Source organism: Oryctolagus cuniculus, chromosome 16 (genome assembly GCF_051225735.1).
Source record: "Oryctolagus cuniculus isolate XC-2025 breed Fujian yellow rabbit chromosome 16, ASM5122573v1, whole genome shotgun sequence".
NCBI classification, from domain to species: Eukaryota; Metazoa; Chordata; class Mammalia; order Lagomorpha; family Leporidae; genus Oryctolagus; species Oryctolagus cuniculus.
In genome coordinates this window covers 87,482,487-87,504,146 of record NC_142882.1, presented here as the reverse complement: position 1 = coordinate 87,504,146, position 21,660 = coordinate 87,482,487, and the positions used below count along the sequence as shown (strand labels likewise).

Genomic DNA, 21,660 nt, shown 5'->3' with positions numbered 1-21,660 from the left:
GGGATATGTACTCTTTAGAATACTATACCGCAGTAAGAAACAACGAAATCCAGTCATTTGCAACAAAATGGAGGAATCTGGAACACATCATGCTGAGTGAAATAAGCCAGTCCCAAAGGGACAAATACCATATGTTCTCCCTGATCGGTGACAACTGACTGAACACCAAAAAGGAAACTTGTTGAAGTGAAAGGGACACTATGGGAAACGGTGACTTGATCAGCATAGCCCTGACTGTTAATGAACAACTTAATACATTATCCCTCTTAGTAGTTTTTTTGTCTGTTCTACTTAATATGACTGATTTAATTCTGTAATTAATACACAGTTATTCTTAAGTGTTGAAATTTAACTGAAATGTGATCCCTGTTAAACATAAGAGTAGGAATAAGAGAGGGAAGAGATATATAATTTGGGACATGCTCAAGCTGACTTGCCCCAAATGGTAGAGTTAGAAACATACCAGGGGACTCCAATTTAATCCCATCAAGGTGGCATGTACCAATGCCATCTCACTAGTCCAAGTGATCAATTTCAGTTCGCAATTGATCATAATGAAAGGACTAAGAGTCAAAGGGAGCACATAAGCAAGTCTAGTACCTGCTAACACTAACCGATAGAATAAATAAAGGGGAGAGTGATCCAACATGGGAAGTGAGATACTCAGCAGACTCATAGAATGGCAGATGCCCTAAATAGCACTCTGGCCTCAGAATCAGCCCTAAAGGCATTCAGATCTGGCTGAAAAGCCCATGAGAGTATTTCAGGCATGGAAAGCCAAGACACTCTGGCAAAAGATCTCTGTGAGTGAGATCTCAGTGAAAAGAACAGGTCTTCAAAGAAGGAGGTACCTTTCTCTGAAGGGAGGAGAGAACCTCCACTTTGACTATGACCTTGTCTAAACAAGATAAGAGTCGGAGAACTCAAGGGGCTTCCATAGCCTTGGAAACTCATGACTGGAGCATAGGGAGATTACTGATGCCATAGACAGGAGTGTCAATTGGTAAAGTCAACAACAGGAGTCACTGTGCACTTACTCCTCATGTAGGATCTCTGTCATTAATGTGCTGTGCATTGAGATTTAATGCTATAACGAGTACTCAAATAATATATTTCACTTTGTGTTTCTATGGGGGTGCAAACTGTTGAAATCTTTACTTAATGCATACTAAACTGATCCTCTGTAAAAAAAAAAAAAAAAAAAAAAAAAAAAAGAAAAGAATAGAAACTATCAACTCCCAACTTGACTCTCACTGGGATTAAACATGACAATAGGTCTGATCTGATTTCATCATCATTAAAAAAAATCATCTATTATTTTTCACTTTATGTTTCTGTGTGGGAGCAAACTGTTGAAATCCTTACTTAATGTATACTAAGCTGATCTTCTGTATATTAAGATAATCGAAAATGAATCTTGATGTGAATGGAAGGGGAGAGGGTTGTGGGTGGGAGGGACGGTATGGGGGGGAAGCCATAGTAATCCATTATTCGTACTTTGGAAACGTATATTCATTAAATAAAAGTTAAAAAAAAAAAATTAGTGTTCACACAACTGGAAACGATTATACTTAGTGAAATAAACTAATCCTAAAAAGACAAAAAAAAAAAAAAAAAAAGAAAGTAGTGAACTTCCATTAAAAATCAAGATAATTCAAGATCTAATTCTAGACTATTTTGCTTCTTTGTTTACCTTCAGCAGGAATGAAAATTAAGTCATTCAGATAGGCAAGCCGGTTCTTCCCAAGGAGCTGACTTGATTTGAGAAAAGTCAAGAGAGACGTTTACCAAATTAACAAGCTCTGAAGACGCTGGCAAGAAACTGAAGCTATCTTCCGGGCACTGTATAACCCCCGGCAGTGCAGATGGCTGTGTGGTCTACATGGATGCCCCAAACCCGTTTATTTTATGCATGAGTGTGTAAACACGATGCTTCTAATTTTCGTCTGGAATGGTCTTTCCCTGCAGGAGTTTCTACTGCACGGCCCCTGGTTGTGTCCCAAACGTGGCTGCAGCCTCGTAGCCCAGTCCTGCAGCACTCCTGGCTTCTGCAGCCTGTCAGGTGGAACCTGGGTGCTAATGTGGAAAAATCAGTTCTCACACTGAGTGCTGAGAGACTGATAACCGAGCTCTCAGTGAGCCACACGTTTCCAGAGACGAAGCACAGGGCTGTGCACAAAACGCCTGTGTTTTCCCACAGTGCAAAGTCTTCCGACGCGGCTGTGGACATGGGAGCGTGCAGCAGAAAAGCAGCTTTGGCTGGGTGATTTCTCCCTCCCGGGCCATAGAATGGAACAGATACTCGCGCTCCTTTATGCGGCTCCATCTCCTAATGAGATTCTGTTTCTCATGGGCAGCGAAAGCGTCCGCGCCCCTTCCAGTGCTCAGCAGATCAAAGTCTCCATGCTGAATAGAAAGCCAACCTTGCTCCTCCCACACACACAGTTCCGTTTGAGAGCAGACCCCAGAGCAGTGTGGGAAGCAGGGTCTTCTCACTAACTTCGCCTCCACACACACAGCTCTGCTCTAACAATTGACAGTGGCTATTCAGAGATCGTCCGTGGGACACCACGAGTCTCCTCAGTTCTCTTCCTGCGTGAGGCTCCCAATTTCTCTGCTGGTCACCTGGGAACTGTTATGCGCCCCCTGCCCCCTGGATGGGGGGATTTGACTCTATGCTCAATCCCCTTGGATCACCACGGTGTTTGTCCTCAATTACAAGTGGCCTTCAGCACCATCTGCACCTAAAACACCCAAGGGGGGAGCGATGCTAACTTGAGAGGGAGCTGGGAGAGGGAGAAGTAAGAGGAGCCCAGAGACATGGCCACTTTCAAGGGAATGGGCTAGTTACCAGCGACGGACATGCAGGAAGGGCTGCGTGCGTGGAGGCTCATAACAACCAGAGATGGTCAGCATTGACCTCTGGATGGGTATTTCCTTGGGAATAGACTGTCGCATGGAAGTCAGGTGGAAAGGGGCTGCAGGGGGAGACATGGAGGAAACACCTCCTCACCAGGCTACGACTCTCCATGTGACGGGGGACTCTGGCCCGTCAGGCCCCAGAAGAGAGCATCTTTTCCCGGGATGGTAAGATCGCAGCTCAGAGGAATAAGTCAGTGGTGAAGAAGAGATAAAGACAGCAAATGGAATGTCCACTGGGTACGTTTATGAACGAGCACCAGCATCATGGCGAGCAAAGGCAGAAGGGTCAAATGAAGAAGGCAAGTGAGGGAGGCAAGAGGCAGGGCCTTGTTACCATCGTAACTGTGGGGAGCAACTGGGAGCAACTCGGACTAGACTAAGTTACTGGAATTAAGACTTATTCTATGCATCTGCTCTCCCACAATATGGCGCTGAGAAGGGAGAAACAGCTTCTACACAGCTGCCTCCAGTTCAACCAATAAACTGTAGGACCTGCTCCTGATTGGAGGAGAGCAGCGTACTCAGCGTGTGGGTAGCAGAGTTGGGATTGGCGGAAGAGGACTATAAAGGAGGAGAGAGACAACATGCACCAGGAACATCTATCTGAAGGAACGCCTGTGCAGCCCCCGAGAGAGCCGGCCGGCGGTGTGCCGCTCCCCTGCGGAAGTGGGGAAAGTGGCCAGGGGGAACCGCCCTTCCACGGAGGTGGAAGGGACGGTAGCCAACCCGGGAAGAACCAGCAGCAAACCCGGGAAGGGCCGAGCAGACGAAAGAACAGCGCAGGGTCCTGTGTCGTTCCTCCACGAAGACGGGGAGCGACAGTAACAAACAGCACAGGACATCTGCAGGTGTCACGGGAAGGGGAGATGCTCACTGAGGCCCCAGGTTGTGTTAGGTTTTGAAGGCACACCGCGCAGTTCAGGATAGATCAGAACAGGGATTGCCGTACGTCACTGGGGTTCTGAAGTTTCAGGGAGGTCGAGAGGCAGGCTTGTGACGTTTCTCTAATGAATCAGTGAAGGAGAGAAGCCATTAGATGAAGTCTAGAGCCCCCAGAAACAAGAAGAGGAAAGCGAGTGTGGCAGAAATTCACAGAGAAGGACAAGCAAGCGTCCACTGGAGGACATAGGTTTACTGCAAACTGCGAGCTTTATTCTCACAAGAAAGCGAGTGAAACCAAGAAAATGCTCACACATGGGACTCTAGGGGTTGAGTAGCTTCATTTATAAGACTGAAGGCAAGCAGAAATGTAGGCGATTGAGTAAAAATAAAAATAACCGTAATAATATTATTGAGACTAAAGTCTTTGACAACATACATAAAATAAGTAAAATTGAAAAAAAAAAATCCAAGTCTAGAAAGAAGGAAATACAGGATCATTTGGTTAAAATCTGAATGAAGATATTTTAGGCCTATATATTTTATACAATTTTGAATTATAAAAGAAAAAATAACTTTTAAAAGCTTATACTTGATCAAGCAGGTCAGCCAGTGTTTGGGCTCTGGTTACAGATCCTCCACTTCTGGATTAGATAAACTGTTGGCCTTCATGTTCTCGGCCATAAAACGGGAAAGGGCTTTTTAGGAAGATGAAAGACGGGAACTTTTTGAAGACCCCAATGATGTAAAGGCTCTTTGAAATTTTGAAAACAGTTATCAGTGCGGTATCATTAGCACTGCAATGTGTTTGATGTTCCCAGCTTATCTGATGCTCTCAAGGCAGTAGTGAGTGACGTGAAGGGAAACGGTGGGACCCTGTGGAATCACCCGACAGGCGTGGTAAGCCCTCTTATCTGTTCCCATGCCTCCCTTCCTCAGCTCCGGCCCACATCTCCTTCTTTCCACAGCAGACTACTGAGACACTTCGGTTTTGGCGCGCAACAAATATTTTCCTGAGTTTTTAATCTCTCTTCTTTCTCTGTGCACAACTTTCTCACACCCACAGCCATGAGGTCACCATCGCTAGTGCAACATCACATGTAGACATGAGTCATACTGTGGATACGCTGAAAGGAAGGGTCTCCAACCCTTAGCACCATCGTGCACGCCGCGTGCCTGGGTCCCGCACGCACCACCTACCGTTGAGCCACCTGGAATCGTGCTGCTCCGTCCTGATGGGGTGGTGCTGACCAAGTGTTCGGAAGATAGCAAAGTCTCTCCCCATAAAATCCGCCGCAGTTCCAGAGTACAATTCTCCATCTGTGTGGTGACAAAACCAAACCACAGCCACATTCATTCATTCAATCCAGACAGGAAAAACAAAACAAACAAAATCCAAGTTTCGTGGCATGACCGTGAGGAAAGAGAATCCAGGAACGCTTTCTGTGGCGCTGCACAGAGCTGCTAGTATTTCATCCCGTGTCTGTATGGAAGGCGATATTTCATCAAACGATCACTGTTGAAGAATCTGACCGCTCATTTAGGGCTAATGGAGAAAATCTGAGTAAAATCAGATTCCGTGAACATTGCTAAAACATAAACTTTTATTGTTTGCCACTCTGAGTCCTGACAAACGCACACAATGAAAACTACATTTACCACATTGTTTGATTTTCTGTTTGGAAACCCATTCTGGCTCTAATATCTTTATTTAGTAGGGTAATATATCACTGTAAAATCTTGCCTACAGCTTTTATTTTCATGGCAATTAAATGGTTATATACTTCTTTTTTAAATGGGATCTGAATTAATGACATTTTGTTTTAATTTAGAAGGGACTGATTTTTCTTCCCTAATTGTTTTCTTGCATTTTTTAATACATTTAGTGGAGAAGTGTTCTAATTGGATATAAGCTATCAAACAGTCTACCACATGGCCTCAGATAGAACAAAAATGTGTTTGAAGAGGAGGAAAGTTGGACAAATTCAGGTCATAAATACCACAGTTCAAGATTTCGTTTTTCGACTCATTATTACTCAGGCTGAATTTACTCCAGGTCGGAGTTGAATAATGGAGGAATCATAGCCCAAAGGGCAAGCATAGGCAAGAAAGGGAAGGAGGAGGAGGAAGAGGCTCCTGTCGCTCAGTCCGCTGTAGCTTGTCAGGCAGACGCTGGCCCGACACTGACAGGTGATCTCATTCTGCTCTGTCAACAACCCATGATGTAAATCATGTTAGCCTGTTTTACAGTTCAAGGACCTCAGGGTTGCTCAGCTAATGTGTAGGCAGGTCAAGGTGAAGGCCTGTTTAATCCCAAGTCTTTGACACTCAAACATCCCACCGCTCAAGTCTGTGAAAACCGTATTTTTTTGGTGAAACAGAAAGGGCGTCCTGATATTTCTTGCAGAAAATACATGTGTGCCTGCCTACTTACAGTGGACTGTCTGCCAAACAACAGAACTGATGCAACTTTCCTGGAAGAATTAATGATTGTACAGTAAACCTTACTAATATCTTATTGATCATTTGTGGATGTTAGTGTTTGGGTATCCTTTGATTTGGAAAATATTCAGAAAATCAAGAGGGCAAAGATAAATTATAACTTCAACATTTGTACAGTCTCTCACTGGGGCAGGGATCGGGCATGGCAGGTGGGATGCCTGCATCTCATGTTGGAGCACCGAAGTTTGAGTCCTCACTGCACTTCGGCTTCCGTCTCCTACTGATGTGGACCCTGGGGGGCGGCAGGTAATGACTTGAGTACTTGGGTTCCTGTCACCCATGTGGGAGGCCTGGGCTGAGATCCGAGCTCTTGGGCTTCAGCCTAGCCCAGCCCTGGTTGTTGCGGACGTTTGGGTAATGAACAAGCAGATTCATTCATTTCTCTCTCTGTCTCTCTCTCTCTCCCTCCCTCCCTCCCTCCTACCTCCCTCCCTCCTCTTATGGTGTAAACATTTGAATGACCTATCGTTCCCCAGGTACTTTCATATTAGATAAGAGGAAAAATGAAACTTCAGGTAAAAATACTTTTGTGAGAAAATCTCAATATAATTCTTTAAAATTCAAAAAAAATTTGAGAGATGAAGAGGAGCGGGGAGTAAAGGGGAAGGCGGGATGCAGGAATGGAGGGACAGAAGAGAGAGAGAGAAAGACAGAGAGAGACAGACACACATCTCACTCCCTGGTTCACTCCCCAAATGCCTGTAGCATCCAGGGATGGGCCAGGGCAGACCCTGGGAGTTAGGAATTCAGAGGAGGGAATTCAATCCAGGTTTCCCACATAGTTGGCAAGAACCCAATTGTTTCAGCCATGACTGCTGCCTCCCAGGGTCTGCATTAGTAGGAAGCTAGAGTCAGGAGCGGAGACAGGAACTGTTCACATCTTAATTCTCAATTGCAAGTGAAGACTTCACACCGTAAAACAGATGTTCACAGGGGTCCAGCTGATAGCAGGTGTTTTGGCAGAGATGTGGTTCTCTGGTGTGACCTGACTTTGCAGATCCTCCAGAGCCATGGGGAAGACAATGTCAAAAGTCACAGTGAGGTTGGATACCTTATCTTGGAAATCAAGTTTACAAATGTGGTCACTTATTTTACATTGCTATGACTCATGACCAACAAAAATGGTGGTTGGAGAATATAAGGAGCACAAATCAATAGCTAAATGAACAGTACTCACATGCCATCCTGAATTTTCATAGTATTGTATCTTTAGGATTCAATAATACCTTGTATTCTCTTCATTTAATTGAAATAGCAAATGAAAATCTAACTTGCTCTCATTAAAATGTAATGCAGCAATAGTTTACCTGATCACAAGATAAAGAAATAATCCTTTTCTAAAAATGCAAAAATTCCATGTATGTTTCCCTGATTTTTAAAAGTACTTTGGAATACTTACATACATACTGACTCTTTAATATTAGCCTCTAGTCAATCACTATAAGATTTTTATTGAGGTTAGTATTTTATCTCTTCACAAAGAATTGATAGCAGGTGTGATATAGTTTTAGCTGTCCAATGGATGAACTTCCTTGGTCTCTGTGAAGAAGGGTGTTAGTTAACAATGATCATGCCAGTTGCAAACATTTTCATTTTGGAACACCTGTGAGAGGGCATCTTGTGTCTGCCTCCCTTTGAAAAATTAGAAATATTAAACTACCAGTTGAGCCTCATTGCCCTGAGCCAAAGGCTATGTGATCTGATCAGGAAAAGTGAAAAATAGAATAAAAAGGTATACACTGAACAATTTAATGTCAATTGTAGTCAGAACACCACGTCCGACAGAAGGTTCAGTTGAACAGAGAATGTCATTAAACGTTGCCTTTGTCATACAGTGTATTTAGGGTGAGTAAAATCCAGAATTTGGGTTGTTGTTACTCATAAATTCTATTCAGGAGGGATCAGAAATAACGAAAATATCAACAAACTGTTGCTTGGATATAGACAGGTATTTGTTTTTCTTATTCTTTTGGTGGATGGTTTCATAAACATTTATTATAATATACTGTCAAATGAGGGCAAAAATCGTAAAATGAAGAAAGCAAGAGTAATTTTCTCTCTTTTTCCCACAACCGAAAGCCCTGCAGAGAAGGCAGAAGACTTCCAGCAGAAGAGCAAGTGGCTCAAGTGATCACTAAAAACAATGAAATTAAACAGCTGACTTATAAACCAAAGCCAGGCTGCAGCTTAGGCACCAGTGGCCTCCAGCCACTCGAGTGGCGAGAGTCAGAGTGATTTCCACCAGCTGGGGGGGACCAGCTGATCTGGTGACCTTGAAGGGCACATTCTCTTTTGTCCATGCTCAATGTCAGTAATGTTTCTTTGCATCAGGCCTTGGATCAGGTTTCCCGCTGAGATTTCTATTGGGATTCTTATCGGGGGCCAGAGCTCCAGATAAGGGATGACATCTTTGTTGCTTTGGTCCAAAATTATATGTGGTAGAGTCTCCTGCTCTTGCTTATTTCTCATTAGGCTGAAATACAATAAGAACACGAAGTATATGCCATTACAAATACTTGACTGTTTCTGCCCTGTAGTAGAGTTGGGTCACATCCTGTGCCTATGTGAAACGGCCCAAAGGTTCTTGACTCTGAGACACTTGCTACACCTCAGTTGGCTTGCTTTTGCAGAACAGATACATTTAATGAAGAAAATCTACTTGCCAAATTTCTGTTTTAGTTGCAAGGTCATTTATGAAGTTCTCAAATCCTATATGGAGACACAGTGTTAATTTTGCAATTTTCTGACCCTGGGAAATAGGAAGTACAGATAAATATTACTCTGCAGTGATTCAAATGGCATTAGGGGTGAGACACACATCTTGGGGCTCTCTAAATATACTAAGCCAGTGGTGAAAGAAAACACAACATTTGCCCAGTTTCATTCAATTGATGATGGAATATTGTTCTTAAGGAATTGTTCTGTGTATCAGAAAGCAGTTGAGGATACTCTAAGAAGATCTTGGAGTCTCTCTACAAAAATACCACATGCGCAGCTTGATGTCGTGGCAATGACATAGTAGACTAAGATAAATTGGTGCTGACAGATGTAACTAACCATCAAGAGACTGTCCAACAGGAAAGTTGTGATCCGAGCACCATTCTTTCTTAGCTCTAAGCCTGCTTAACTGTCTCTCAGGAAAGTATTCACCGAAATGAGCACAGAACTCTGTGAGCTGCTTTTCCACTGTGGCTGAGTAACCTGAGAAGCACGTATTACAAACAAAGGTTCATACGTATTATAGGCTTTCTGTTCACAGCTCAAAATGCAGTAAAAATGTGGCTTAGATCAGTCAACGTATTGGATTGCAATTCCTAAGAAGGGTGTGGTGAGGAGAAACAGAAGGCAAAAATCACTTCCTGCTGAACTTGAAACATCACTAGGGCAAGTGGAAAGGGTGACATGAATGTGAACAAAATCAAACAAACCTAAAGACCAGGCCATTATGTTGTTAACACCTTAGGTAAATTCCACTCACAGAGTAGCAGACTAATTAGAAACAGAAGGAAAAATGAAATTTATGTGTGTTTCTTGCGAACATACACACAAACACACAGCATGGATGAAATCCATTCCCTGGGAGTGGAAGGACTGGAAGGATGTGGGAATGATCTTATAACTCCAAGTTTATTGAGCACCTTCTGTATACCAACTTGTACTGTACTGGCTTTGTTACTAACCTGACATTTCCTAGTAGTTAATATGCATATATGGTAAAAAAAAATTAAAATATGACATTTAGCATAAGGAGCCAAATCTGCCCCTCAGCCTTTTGACAAGCAACCACTGCCCCCAAGATTTCTGCTTATTTCTACTCCATATATGTTCCACAACTACACAAACATTCAAAATAGTGTGCTATTGCACTGCCCCCATAAATTTTCCCAACAAACTACTGGTTCCTATATTGACATCGCTTTATACCCAAGGTAACTGAGGCTTAGGAACGCTCAAATAACATTCTCAGTAACGTTCAATTCATTTAGGGAGTGCCTTGTTTGCTCTAATACTAAGTAGGAGCATTACTCAACGTCATGACTTTGCTGCATCCTCTGGCTCTCTGGACACCCTTGCCAAGGTGGGGCAGAGTTCCAGCTTAGGATGCAAGCCTTAGCTGAAAGTCCCAGAACTTTGAAATCGATTTCAATGTATGTTTTAGCGGTGGAATATTTCTAAACTATTTGGGCTGCTTGACCTGGAAAAGATCTCAATGAGGAAATGAAATTGCTTTCAAGTTGACTATTCCTTTCATATCACAAAAACGGGAGAGGTACTTAGTGTGGGAACTGCTGAGTTTTAGTCTTGTGCTGTGTTCACACCTGGCATTTATTCTGAGCAGGGGAGCAACTGCTATCTTTAATAAAGAGATCTGAAATAAAATCACAGATATTTGCTGGCAAATAAAGTCAGAAATATTTTAAACATCAGTACTGGAGCAATTTCATATTGTCAAAATGATCATTCTTGAAGGATATTCAAAACATTAACTTTACTAGGGTGATCTGGAAATTAGGGTGTGTTATAAAGATTTGGGGCTTACTTCAGCAGCTCTGCATTGTTCAGAAGAGAGTTCATATTTTCTGTGGTCATCAGCTTAAACAATCATGACATTTTAGAAAGAGGGTCTACTAAACCTCGGTAGTTTTTATAAATGGAAATTTTAGGCTTTCATCTACTTTTAAAGTTTACTACTGGTTGAAACTGCTTCACAGTGGGGTTGATGGTATAAAATATGTCTTCTGCAAAGATCCATGCAGCCAGTTTACACATAGTTTGAGCTTGGAATTTTAACTCCCAGCATTGGGCAGGAAAGCAGCCAGAAACCACCTTACCATTTCTACCTTATGTGCTGAGCCGAGCAGAATGCGTCCAAAACCTTTGGAGAAGACAAATTTCTCCCAAGGGCCATTATCTGATATACAAAGTAGAACCTGGCTACTTCAGAAACAGCTGCCACCCTTGAAGGTGAGAGAGTTCGGGAAGCGCTGCAGGAAGTATTTACGGTAAAAAGCTCCATTCAATCAGTGGCATCCTTTCTAAAGCAGCAGAAGAGAACGAATGTGCCAAGAGGACGGCGGCATCAAGTGGGATGAAATGTACTTGTGAGAGAGCAGTGCCCTGGCACCGAGACGCAGGAGGCGAACAACCAGAGGGCAGAGGAATGCAGCTGTGGCACTGCCAACCGCGCCATGGTGCTCTGAGGGTTCAAGCTCACCAGTTCAAGCACGGCCGGTTCTCTCTGGATTTCACTATGCAACGGGTTCAGAAATTAATTTATTTGGCCTTGCCAACAAGCACCATATGTACCTCTGAAAGCTACTAAACCATGCTGCCTTATTGCACAGAGTAGGTCTTGACTTCCACTGAAAGGCTGATTTTCTACGATGCCTCTTGTTCCTCTTTAGCCACGCATCCTCTCCTCGACTCACAGAGCTTCTCACGCTCGTCTCCCTCTTATAAATCTACACAGATTTTTCAAAGACATCCTAATATAAAACTCAAACTGTGGAGTTGCATATTCTTTGCGGACTCTGTGTGGTTGCATACCATGTGGACTAGGTAATACCTACTTGTCATCATCCTTTCTCAGTGGAATATTAAAATAAATAATCAGACAAATCCCCACTGAGAAACACACCACAAATTAAAGCTGCTTTAGGTACACTTTTACATATTGCTGTTTGAGGAATATCTATCTTTTTGTCAGTGTGCAATTTAGATGAGTATAGGCTGCTCTTGGTTTAAGAGCATTTTCAAATTTCATCCTAAACTCTTTGTAAATTTTCATTTTTAATTCATTTTTAACTCAGTCTAAACTCTTGAGGGAGTCAGCCTCAGGTAATCACTAGGCAAATCCATGAGGTAGAAAATTGGCAGTGTATTAATTTGCTGCATTCCTTCAGGTCTCAATGTTTTGTTAAAATGCTCATAAATGCACCAACGGACTAACACCTAAAAAACAGCAGAGAAGAGACTCATGCCGTTATGATTTCGTTCTCAATAGAACAGGGATCTGTGAAACACGGATAAAGTGAGAAATACATCATCATGAATAATGTAGTAGTTAATAAATGTGACTAGAATTTTATTTTCTGGAATAAAAAAAGTTATATGTAGAAGAAAAGGATGGTAAACTTAATCAACTTTTGACATGTCAGATAATAATCTAAATTTACTCTTAAAAAAATCTACCCATGGGACCAGCGTTGTAGCTCAGTGGGTTAAACAGCTGCCCCCAGCACCAGCATTCCATACGGGTTCTGGCTGAGTCCTGGCGGTTTCCACTTCTGCTGGGAAAATAGTGGAAGATGGTGCAAGTCCTTGGGCCCCTGCACCCATGTGGGAGACCCGGAGGAAGCTCCAGCTCCTGGTTTCGGCCTGGCCCAGCCCTGGCTGATGAAGACGTTTTGGAGAATGACCAGCGGATGGAAGATCTCTCTCTGTCTCTGTCTCTCCCTCTCTTTGTAACTCTGACTTTCAAATAAATAAATAAATAAATCTTTTAAAAACACTACCCATTCAAAATCCAATTAGAAATATATTTGAAAAGTTTCTCTGCTATTTTTATGATTAATTAATTACTTTATTGTGTAGAAGAGGCAGTGGGAGAAGCAACGGGACACGAGAACATGCTTCATGGCTGATCAGACGGTGCTGCTGTTTTTATTCAACCCCAGTGTGGAGGTGGCTAACGGGACTGAGGTCTGAACGCAGACTCAAGCTGTCAGCTACTTCTGACTACATCCACCCCTCTGCTTCCATCTTCCTGAACTGCGGCTGAGCGTTCTTAGCCAGCCTCAGCGCAGAAGGAAAAGGGGAAAGAAGAAATGGTCAGGGAGAAGGGTGGAGAAGAGCCCACCAAATGTTCTGCTAGATTTGCAGCAAAGGCTCAAAGTCAGAAAAGAGAATGCAGAAGGCCTTCCCTAGCCTGGCACATCCAACAAGAGAGCGGGATGTCCGGGGGCCACCCTGCTGGTGGGTGAGCTGTCCAAACGCTGAGCCAAGGACAAATCTTGGACTATGAGGGCTCTACAAAAATCCATGGAACATGGAATTAAACTTCTGAAATTCATGCATATGGAGATCTTTAAAAAAGGTAGTAGAGAACGTACATTATGAAACATCTTTGTATGGATTTCAATTTTTTTTTTGCACAGAAATAAACAATCTTTATACTTTCCAAAAATTTTTTGAAATACTCTTATACTATTATTGGGATAGACAGAAGCTCATTCTCTCTAAATAACTTATCAAAATTCCTTATTTAAACACTCTTTTCACTCAATGAAAACTGAAAATATTTTCTTTTTAAAAAGTTTTTTTTATCTATTTATTTGAAAGGGAGGTAGAGGGAGAGATAGAGACAGGGTAGTGGGAGGAGAGGAGATGAGAGAGAACTGCCACTCCCTACTTCACTCCCCAAACACCAGCAACAGCTTTTGCCCAGGCCAAAGCTAGGAGCCCAGAACTCAGTCCAGGTTGCAGGGTGAGTGGCAGGAACCCAACTACTTGAGCCATTATCTGCAGCTACCCAGGACGTTGGATCAGAAGCAGAGTGGAGACTTGAATCAGGCTCTCCAATATGCATTGTGGGCAACCCAAGTGGCCCTAACCGTGGTACTAAATGTCGACGCCTGAAAAGGTTCTCTTAAAAAAAAAAAAAAAAAAGTTCAAGTGGGGATTCCAGTGACTAAGCAGGTCAACTGTTTACTCATTTTTTGTATCTATTCAAGATTGCAGAAAGAGAAAGAGTCAGACAGACAGCGTTCCCATCGGTCTGCCTGCTCACTTCCCAAATGCCCACGATGGTTAGGGCTGGGCTACTCCGAACCTGGACTCTGGGAACTCAGCTTAGGTCTCCCATGTGGATTCAGATCAGTTCCTTGAGCCGTCTCTGCGTCTGCAGGAAGCTGAGGCAGGAGGTGAGGCCAGGTACGGAACCCAGGCTTTCTGCTCTGGGTTGCAAATGTTTTAACTGGCATCCCAAATGCTAGGCTAGATTCCAACCCTGAGCAGTTCCCATCAAAGACACCATTAAATCATTTCAATCTGTCAGAGGCAGACTAGATAGTGTAATAAGTAAGACATCATTTAATGGGTTTTCTTCATTTTCAAAATCTTTGAATACATAATTACTGAACTTCTCCTGAAATCATTTGTAACTAATAATGAAAAACCCTGGTAGATAATCAAGACTATGCAAGCCGGTTATGACCCATAGGCAGTTCACTAAGGGACTGAGTGTTGACTACGTACCTATTAAAAGAGATGCTGTCAGTAGTTTGGGGTCATATGGACTCTTCCCACGGCCATTTTCAAAATGTGAGTCCTCCAGTTTAAAAATGTTGTCCTGTAGATTAAAAAAAGAGAAGGGTTCCATTTATTCCTAAAAAAGAAGTGTTTTTAGCATTTCAGATAATCAGATTAATTACCCATGTGCCACGGCAAGAGGTGTTTTTATTTGTGTCAGCTTGAGAGATGGCAAAGTAAGTTGATTGAAACCCAGCCGGCACTAGCACACTAGCTACTTAGCTTGGCGACTTTTAGCAGCAGATAGAACGCTGCAAGCGACAATGCACAGATGAACTCTCAAGGAACAGGCTATGTCGCGATAAGGACAGAGCAACCATTTTTCCTTCTCAAGGGTTTGCCAAGATCTACCCTGATGGTTCTCGAGGACAGAATGTTAAATAAAATGCCTTGCTTTCTGCCTTTACAGAGACGAAAAGAGCTGTTCGTCACATCAGATGTCCAGAGTAACTCACACTGTGTTATTTTTCTGCCTCTTCCAGAAGGCACTGCTCAGTGGCCATGGCCGTCACGTCTCCCACTCTACTCTGCACCACGTGGGGTTCGCGTGCTTCTCAGGCACTGTGGGGACATCAGCAGCCGGGAAGTCCCGGGAAACTACCCCTCATTCGCCGTCTCCCCAGGAGGGAAACGAGAAGGTACCCATGCCGTAGGGGCAGTTACTGCAGGTGGCACCATTAGACTACGCCCACTGTCCACCTGGCTGGGGATCGAGGCCCAAGAATGAGAAGGAACTTTTGACTGCACATAAAAAAGCGCGCACATCTTGAGTGCGAACGGGCGCAGGAGAGCAGGCCGACAAAAGCCCCGATAACGGAGTGATGCACCCATGCCTGTGTCGGAACGTGTCCCAGGAACCACAAATGTCTGCAGCAACGGCGGATTTGGGGATATTTCTGAGCACGCTTTGCAGAATGAGGTGTCCTGGGGATTAATTAGCTCGGAATATGCATGCTTTTTCCAGTAGCACATTAACTTGTCCACAGACTGAAATAAAATAGCGTTTTTGGCAATTCCTCTATTCACATAAAAGTATTTTCTATCTTCTTAGGATAGTAAATGGTGTTCATTTTATGGTCAATAAGGATCGCTTTATTTTAATGTTTAATATTTCTGATGGAGCTAATGGCAGGGTTTCAAGCTATGACTCTGGAAACCCATCTGAAGTACAGAGGGACGCGGTCAAGGCAGCAAACCAAGAGTGCTTTCCGGTTTTATGACTGAGGGTGACAAGTCCCAGTTCTGTTCTTTCCTTGTGCTGGTCCTGTGTTTGGTCACTGACCGTCCCCTGGCAATGATGGCTCAGCTTATTTCTATACTTAAACTGAACACTAATGTATGGGCTTTCTCTGAATTGGGCTCAGCTGTAGCATGGGGGGCTGTGAGCCAGGCACCGGGCAAGTGAATGGCTCTGGCTGCTAGGTCACCATTTCCTATCTCTGGGCCTCTGGTCTCAAGAAGTCAGTATGGTTACAGCCACTTAACCTCTCAGAATTACTGGGGGATTCAAGAAATTATATAAAAATAGCAAAATACAAAATAAGGGCAATTTATTTTATTCTATTAATATTCCTCATGTTACCATTAAAACAAAATAATGTGAAAATTTAAAGCAAGTTGTTACTGTTTTGATCAATTTTCCTAACATAAAGTAAAAGAAATATTACTTCGAGACAGTTATATAGATAACTAAATTCCAAACTTGTTCATAAATACAATTTATCACAGCCTCTTGAATATTAAAATATAATATGAAACTTATTTGCATACCCTAATAAAATATAGAACATTTTGAGAAATATTGCGAATGTGTATCTGCTATGATTAAAAACTAGGAAATACTAAAAAAGAGGTATTGAGAGAAAGATCTGTGTTCTACTGCCACAAATCATAAAAAAATACTAAAATTTGTACATGTGGATACTTTTCACAGGTTAGAAGAAGCAGGAAGACATGGTGGCATGGCAGCAAACCATGTCATATGTAAATGCTGGTCTTGTTTCTTGGCTCCATCAGGCCGTTTAGAATACTGACAAAAATCAAGCAGCCATGGCTCGAAGCAAGAGACACTTCATGTCAGCAACCACTTGAGAACACTTCAAAAAGCTTACAGAAAATGGAATCAAAAGATAAGTTCATTTTGTTGCAAAACAAATTGAAAATCACGCATCTGGGAGGTTTCGAAAAGGTTCATGGAGACATGAATCATGAAGAAACTATTCAAGGATTTCTGAGCTTCTTTACCAGAATGCACTTATCTTTCAATTCCAGGCTTCCGTGAACTTTCTGAAGTCCTCTTGTCTATCAGACAATGTCTACCTTACAAGTCTATCAGACAATGAATGCTGTGGAAGAGGAGTAACACTTTCCGTCTTGCAAAGTGTTTGATTTACAACAAGGATTAGCCATCCCAGAAGAGAGGTTAGATGTCGGTTCTGGTTCAAGAGCTTTCCTTGGTCATGCGTTCAATCCTTCCTCCTTTCTGTTCCACCCATAAATACACCCAGCTAATCATGGTCTCTTCCACTGACACACAACATCGTTCCCTTAAACATCACTCAGCCCGATTTCTGGGTATCTCCCCTGTAAATCTTCTGTGTTCTCCTAGGATTCTGCAGAGGGGCAAACCAAATTGGATTTCCTTTCCAGCTTAGTGAGATGAGAGTCTGGAAAGAAACGTAATTTGATGTCTGGACTGGGAAGTAAAATGACATTTCTTACATGCAAATGTTTGTGGTGCAAAATTCATGCCCGTTGCATGCGGTAATGGGACCAAAGCATGGTGGAATCAGAAAGAGCTGGGTGTTATCTCTGGATCTGTCATTTATTAGGGCCTCAGGAAATTCTCAAAACCCTCTGAAACTCAGGTTCCACACGTACAATAGGGTAAGAAAAAAATATCATCATCAATGTGAAATTTATAGTAATTATGCACATAAAACATACCTAGTATGACTTCAGAAAAAATCATTAATCTCCCTTTCTGCTGTTTATAGTTGCCACAATAAGATCATTCTGTCCTACACTGACTGAAATCTCTGATGGCAGAGAATCGCCTTCCTATATTTTCATTTGTGAAAATTAGGGCAGATCTTTAAAATATGTGTACTGTTTTGGACTTGCACATTGCATAGAAGATCAGTTTTTCCTACAGCTAGGCAAAAGTCGAGTTGATAAGCTTTCCAGAACAAATGATTAAAATTAGAAAAAAATATTGTTTTTCTCAACATGGGATTTTCTTTCAAACATGGCTTCCATTCCATTAAATTCATTCCATTAAATTCATTCATAACATTTCATTAAAACATTTTACTGGGAATCTCTTGAAGCTAGAACAGCATTAAATAGAATACTGGCAATAATTAATTAAAGTTAGTTAACAAAAAAAGATCTCGTTTATAATATCTGGGAAATGTAACATCATTGATATTAAGAGACCCCAATATTGCTGATTCTGTTATCCAGTGAGCAAGACTCATTAGATGTGTGAAGCCATTGACCCACTGCAAAAGCACACCGTGTTGCTAAGGTTGTGTATTAAGCCCTTCGTGGCCATATGCTACACATCATGTGGTTCACTCTCTGGTCCTACTTGCAAGGCCTTTTGAAATCTGATTGCTACCCAGTGACTCTCTGCTTTAGAAGAGCGTCAAATGAATCACATATGCAAATAATGACTGAAATCCTAGGAGCAATTTGCACAATTAAATTGCATAGCTTCCATGTCTACCTTGGGCTGAAACAGCTTTCATTTTTAGTAAAACATGAGCTGCGGTCTAGCTGCATGGCCTCTAATTGCTTTAGCAGATACTATGAACAGAGCATGTAAGTTATTGTGCCATATTTTATTGCACGATTGCATCAGTTTTCAACGACTATTTTTAGCTTTCAAGACCAGTCTTTCCCTTTGTCTTTTGGATTTCCTGAATGTTATTAGACTGCAGTGAGGTAAGGCATTAGAGGAAATAATAACCATGCTAATGCCTAACCCAAAGTCTTATAAATTTAAACTATTGGTGACATCACAGCAATAAATTTCCCAAATCTCAATCTTGTCCAAGCAATAAATTTAGGTAACAAAGTTGCAATTTTATGCAATGCTTAAAACATAAATGATATTTTTAAAAGGAAAGAAAACCCTACATATATGTGACAGAGTGAACATTTTTTGTGTGGAAAATTACATAAAATTATGTAAAAAGCACCAGCGGGGCACTATTGAAAGAATGTACATTATTATATTTTCAGGATGTTTATTATTACATTTTCTGAAGCTGTTCTTGCTGTTCTCCTGCCCCTCTCAGAAGACGTCTGCGTGCGAGCAGGTCGTCTGGAGTACGCAGCCCTCCTTGGTCGTGCCCTGCTATTCTCGTCTTCGCTTGAAACTCCTTCCTCCCCCCATCACGCACCCTCAGCCTCCACCCCGGATGACCTCCCTTTCCTGTAAGATTCCTTCCAGAAGTCACATCCTAGGAGAAGTTGTCAGAGATTTCTGCAGAGGTGATTTACTGGGTTTTCTTTGTGTATTAATTAACAATATAGAAGGCAATGATACACAGGGTAGAACTACAGTCTTCAATAAAGAAAGGATGCAATAAGATCCCACGGGAAACATCATGGCTGCCACACGTCAACCAATGGAGAGCTTTCTGTGGGTTAAGGTCATCCAGAAGTGACTTTTCCTAAAATGGTGATTCCAAATCTGAGTTTTACAGGCATAAGTCTGAATTTAAGTCAAATTAATTAAAAGAGAAAGATTCCATCCCTCAGTTGGTTGCATCAGCTGCCTTTCAAGTGGTCAACAATCACATGCGGCTTGAGGCAGTGATAACAGACGGAGGCAATGCTGAATATCTCCACTGTCGCACAAGTCCTGCTGGACAACATGAAATCCCAACTCCTTTACTTTCTGTGGCACTGAGTCAGGAGCTGGTGTCACCGGGCCAAGGACTGGATATTTGACGACAGACCACACCCACAGCAGGGAAAGTCCCAGATATGAAAGAGGGGAGCCTACTGAACACAGAAATTTAGCTGTTATCTTCTTAATTAAAAAAAAAACATTTATTGTATTTATTTGAAAGGTAGATACACATACGCACACACATACATACACACACAGAGAGAGCCTGTGAGCTCCTCTGCTAGTTCATTCTTCAGATGCCTTCAAGGACCACAGGCCCGGTGGAGGACTGAAGCCAGCAGCTGGGAACTCAGTCTGGATCCTCCAAGTGGGTGGCAAGAACCCAACAACTCGAGCCATCACTCACTGTCTCCCAGGGTGCACAATAGCAGAGGCAGGACTCAAACACAGGCGGATGTCTCAGACAGCATCTTCACCCCTGCGCCAAACATCGGCCCGATCTGTGTACGTTTTCAATCAAGAATCATGGTCACATTCAATAGCAGCACAAAGAAATTCCCCACTGCAGCCAGCGCCGTGGCTCACTAGGCTAATCCTCCACCTTGCGGCGCCGGCAAACAGGGTTCTAGTCCCAGTCGGGGCGCCGGATTCTGTCCCAGTTGCCCTTCTTCCAGGCCAGCTCTTTGCTGTGGCCAGGGAGTGCAGTGGAGGATGGCCCAAGTGCTTGGGCCCTGCACCCCATGGGAGACCAGGAAACGCACCCGGCTCCTGGCTTCGGATCAGCGTGGTGCGCCGGCCGCGGCGGCCATTGGAGGGTGAACCAATGGCAAAAGGAAGACCTTTCTCTCTGTCTCTCTCTCTCACTGTCAACTCTGCCTATAAAAAAAAAAAAAAAAAAAAGGAATGCACCACTGCACAACCCATGTTTACTGAATGTCATTCTACATGCAATCACACGGTGCAGGAGATGTCCACTGAGTCACTAGCAGAGAAAAACACTTGCCTACTCATTCCTGTCCTCTGCCTTTTTTTTTTTTTTGCTTTCATTGCTATACATGTTCTTTTTTCCTACTAAAATTCTTAGATGTCAGGGACAGATCTTACTGTATTGTTTCCAAATGCTAAGACAGAGTTTTTGCATTGAATTAAAGTTCAATAAAAAATAAATAAATGTGTGGCCCCATACAAGAGGTTCTATGGAAAAACTGCATCCAAAGAACAGCAGGGACAAATCTCTGGCCTCTCACAGCTAATAATTTAAGACTATTAAATTCACATATGTGAATGCAACTGAGCAGTGGATGCTAACCTGCATAATTCAATGATCAAACCAAGCTTTATTTAAAGTGAGTTTTGGGAAATAGCATGCTTTTTAACTTCTTAGTGGCACATGTGCTATTAGTAATATGTTATTTGTATATTTACAACATGAGAATATTCTTGCTATGAAAGATAAAAAATAAAAATTTAAAGCAGTGTAACTTTAAAATCTTTTTATCTTTATAACCTTGCTTCTATTTAATTTTCATTGCATCTTATAATCCTTTGCTTGTTTTCAATATTAGCTTATCCATAAATGTGAGTCCTCGGTGGGCATCTGGCCTACTGACGCCAGCTAGTGGTGACCCCTGCATTCCATGTTGGAGTTCTGAGGTTTGAGACGCAGCTTTGCTTTTTTTTTTTTTTTTTAATATGTAATGTTTAGTGTGGAACACTGAACTTTTTTTTTTTTAATTTTATTTATTTATTTTTTGACAGGCAGAGTGGACAGTGAGAGACAGAGACAGAGAGAAAGGTCTTCCTTTTTCCATTGGTTCACTCTCCAATGGCCGCCGCGGCCGGAGCGCTGCGGCCAGCGCACCATGCTGATCCGATGGTCTCCCATGGGGTGCAGGGCCCAAGCACTTGGGCCATCCTCCAACTGCACTCCCTGGCCACAGCAGAGAGCTGGCCTGCAAGAGGGGCAACCAGGACAGAATCTGGCGCCCCGACCGGGACTAGAACCCGGTGTGCCGGCGTCGCAAGGCGGAGGATTAGCCTAGTGAGCCACGGCGCCGGCCGCAGCTTTGCTTCTGATCCAGCTTCCTGCTAATGTGCACCATGGGAGGCAGCAGGTGATGGCTCAAGTCACTGGGTCCCTGCTACTCATGTGGGAGACATGGACTGAGTCCGGGCTACCAGCT

At 42.7% G+C, this 21,660-nt stretch overlaps 1 protein-coding gene across 2 annotated transcripts in view; it reads right to left on the bottom strand.

Moving 5' to 3' along the window:
* SEMA3A (semaphorin 3A) overlaps nt 1–21,660 on the bottom strand; it is a 488,303-nt gene that overhangs the window by 80,421 nt on the left and 386,222 nt on the right. For both annotated transcript variants that reach the window (XM_051853017.3, XM_051853018.3), the window contains exons 7-8: nt 14,560–14,653; nt 5,002–5,121 (exon numbers count right to left, since the gene is read on the bottom strand). In XM_051853017.3, the coding sequence (XP_051708977.3) occupies nt 5,002–5,121; nt 14,560–14,653 (214 nt within the window). The remainder of the gene's footprint in view (nt 1–5,001; nt 5,122–14,559; nt 14,654–21,660) is intronic.